The sequence below is a fragment of the Sitophilus oryzae genome, unplaced genomic scaffold (assembly GCF_002938485.1).
Source record: "Sitophilus oryzae breed Bouriz unplaced genomic scaffold, Soryzae_2.0 scaffold_1717_pilon_pilon, whole genome shotgun sequence".
NCBI classification, from domain to species: Eukaryota; Metazoa; Arthropoda; class Insecta; order Coleoptera; family Curculionidae; genus Sitophilus; species Sitophilus oryzae.
In genome coordinates this window covers 113,997-115,139 of record NW_022146410.1, presented here as the reverse complement: position 1 = coordinate 115,139, position 1,143 = coordinate 113,997, and the positions used below count along the sequence as shown (strand labels likewise).

Below are 1,143 nucleotides of genomic sequence, written 5' to 3'. Positions count from 1 at the left end.
CATTTTTCTCAAGAAAAAATAAGAATCTCTAAAGCTCTATACATGCTTCTATTGACATAGAATTTGAGGTCATAGACGTATTTTTTATTTCATAAATTTGTACCTTATATTATAATTAGGTAAGTTTATAAAAACTTTTTTTGTAGATGGGAAAGGAGTGTGGGAATCTCCCTCATGCGAGAAGGCCTACCCACTAAAAACCCATCTGTGCTCTAAGCTCACCAATCTCGGTACCACCGGCACCGTAAGCATTTCATTGGAATTAGAGAGTTATCTAATCTTCTATATTGGTCTTGTCTGTACTCAAATCTTGGCTTTTTCATTCTACTCCTTTTTCTTCATAATGTCTCTTAGCAACCGCAAATCGCTTCGATATTTTCGTTCGATTTTGTCAGAAGGGTTTCGACGTTTTCTGTAGTGATCTTTGTACCACATACTGTTTCTATGTTTTGCCGTATGTCGTCGTGCGCGTGATACTCAGATGGTATATGGTTGGCCGAGTCTGACGCCTCGCATGTAGGAGAGTTTGCCTTGCGGATCCTGTACAGATACTCGCCTAAGACTCCATGGCCAGTCATAGCTTGCGTGATGTAGTAGTCCGTATTTGCTTGGTCACATTTTATCCAATGTTTGCTATTAGGTATGAAAGTCTTAGTCCACCTGCTATATGTTTCCCATCGTGTCTGCCATCGCTCTAGTACAATGCTCCTGGTCTTCTGGAAGGAGGTTCCGTTTTTATATGTTTGGTTTCTTTCCTCGATCACTAGGCTAATCGGAGGTATCTTAACAAGACACAGTATCGCTACTGTTGGACATGTGCAGTATGCCAAAGCAACCCTGAGTGCTAACTTCCTGTTTATCCTTTCTAGCATGTTCTCATAATGTTTGAAAAAGTTTTTAAGTTTTGAATTAATCGTAAAAGTTTTCATTTAATCGTCTAGGTATTTTAGTTCTAGATCCATCTTTGGTACTTATATACTTGGTACAAAGAAATTTAAACTATCTTTTGTTCAGAACATTGATAATTGTCGTATAGAAGATATTTAATTGTAAGAGTATTCTTTTCTACATAGGTATGTCAAATCCTATGCAGACAACTATTGAATGGTAATCAATCGTTGTTTTGGTTTTTCATCGAATTTT

General features: G+C 37.3%; 1 protein-coding gene across 1 annotated transcript; it reads right to left on the bottom strand.

The window, feature by feature from the left end:
* Positions 1-350: 350 nt before the first annotated feature.
* LOC115881386 lies at positions 351-872 on the bottom strand. Its single transcript, XM_030898845.1, has one exon. The coding sequence runs from the start codon at positions 870-872 to the stop codon at positions 351-353; it is 522 nt and encodes a 173-aa protein (XP_030754705.1).
* Between the last annotated feature and the right edge of the window lie 271 nt (positions 873-1,143).

Coding starts and splice junctions, on each gene's coding strand:
- LOC115881386 (XM_030898845.1), bottom strand. CDS start 872: ATGCTAGAAAGGATAAACAGGAAGTTAGCACTCAGGGTTGCTTTGGCA.